The sequence below is a fragment of the Eucalyptus grandis genome, chromosome 7 (genome assembly GCF_016545825.1).
Source record: "Eucalyptus grandis isolate ANBG69807.140 chromosome 7, ASM1654582v1, whole genome shotgun sequence".
Taxonomy (NCBI): Eukaryota; Viridiplantae; Streptophyta; class Magnoliopsida; order Myrtales; family Myrtaceae; genus Eucalyptus; species Eucalyptus grandis.
The window spans coordinates 5014798-5016129 of NC_052618.1; the positions used below are offsets into that span (position 1 = coordinate 5014798).

The 1332-nt window shown below is 40.4% G+C and overlaps 1 protein-coding gene across 1 annotated transcript; it reads right to left on the reverse strand.

The window, feature by feature from the left end:
- Positions 1 to 381: 381 nt before the first annotated feature.
- Positions 382 to 1332, reverse strand: LOC120295523 (PR5-like receptor kinase). Its single transcript, XM_039316736.1, has one exon. The coding sequence runs from the start codon at positions 1330 to 1332 to the stop codon at positions 382 to 384; it is 951 nt and encodes a 316-aa protein (XP_039172670.1).

Below are 1332 nucleotides of genomic sequence, written 5' to 3' on the forward strand. Positions count from 1 at the left end.
GCTTCTTCTCTTTCCAATTTTTTTCTCTCCCACGGGCCTATCCGACTCAATAGTTCATGTGGAGGTTATTCAATAAAATTTGTTGAACGGGCCATCAATTTTGCACAATCTACAGTCCATTTGGATAAATGAAAAACTCTAATGATAACGCACTCATCAATATATTTTTTTCCGCATCATACTTATAGAAGTTCAACATAGACATTTGATCGCAAATTTGTGAAAAGCCCAATAATTGTCAATACGTTTGCGGTTGCTTTTTTCTATAAAATATTTAGTCAAAAACTATTGTCAGTCTCACGTAATTGATATTGAATAATCCCAACTCGAGTCATGACTCTCTTACAAAGATGAACTTTGAAAAGGATAAGCCACCAATAGTCATGAGGGAGATGACAAGGTTGGTTTGGGAGGAATTTGCAAGGCCTCAACACTTCCTTTTAGCATCTCCACAACTTGGGTCATAGAAGGTCGAGCTCTTGGATCGATCTGAATGCACCATAAGCTTATTACAATCATCTTCTTCGCGATTCCTTCGTCACCCTCATTTGTGATTCCATGCAGCCCAAGGTCTTCTTGGAGCTCTAGGCGTTGGTGGACCCAATGGGGGAAATATATTTCGCTGGTATGATCTACCATGACTTCAATGTTTTTCCTCTTGCCGACCATCTCCAGAACCATCATGCCATAACTGTAGACATCTGATTTGTGAGAAACCCCTCCAATGTTCCTTACGATCAATTCTGGAGCAATGTATCCAACAGTGCCTCGGGCACCAAGCAATGACACAATGCTTTCTTCTCTTGGGCATATTTTGGCAAGACCAAAGTCGGAAATCTTGGGACAATAGTTTATATCGAGGAGAATGTTATGAGGCTTTATGTCGAAGTGCAAGATCCTTGTGTTGCAGCCTCTATGCAAGTACTCTAGCCCATGAGCTATGCCGAGCGAAATCTGATACAATGTGTCCCAGCTCAATTGATTATCTACCTCCGAAGTATTATTCCTATTAAATATGAACTTTTCAAGTGATCCATTGGGCAAGAACTCATAAACCAAAGCTCTTTTGCCTCCTTCAAAACAAAACCCGAGGAGGCTAACAACATTGACATGAGAAGTCCTACTTATGCTTGCAACTTCATTGAAAAATTCTTCTGCATTGCTTGTCAGCTTCTTAAGAAGTTTCACCGCCACAAGTTGACTGTCTTGAAGCTTGCCTTTGTACACACAGCCATATCCTCCCTGGCCTAACTTTTCTTTGAAAGAGTTGGTCATTCTCTTGATGTCTTTGTAGGTGTATCTTTTTAAAGAGACAAGTCCCTCGATTTTCAT

Coding starts and splice junctions, on each gene's coding strand:
- LOC120295523 (XM_039316736.1), bottom strand. CDS start 1,332: ATGAAAATCGAGGGACTTGTCTCTTTAAAAAGATACACCTACAAAGAC.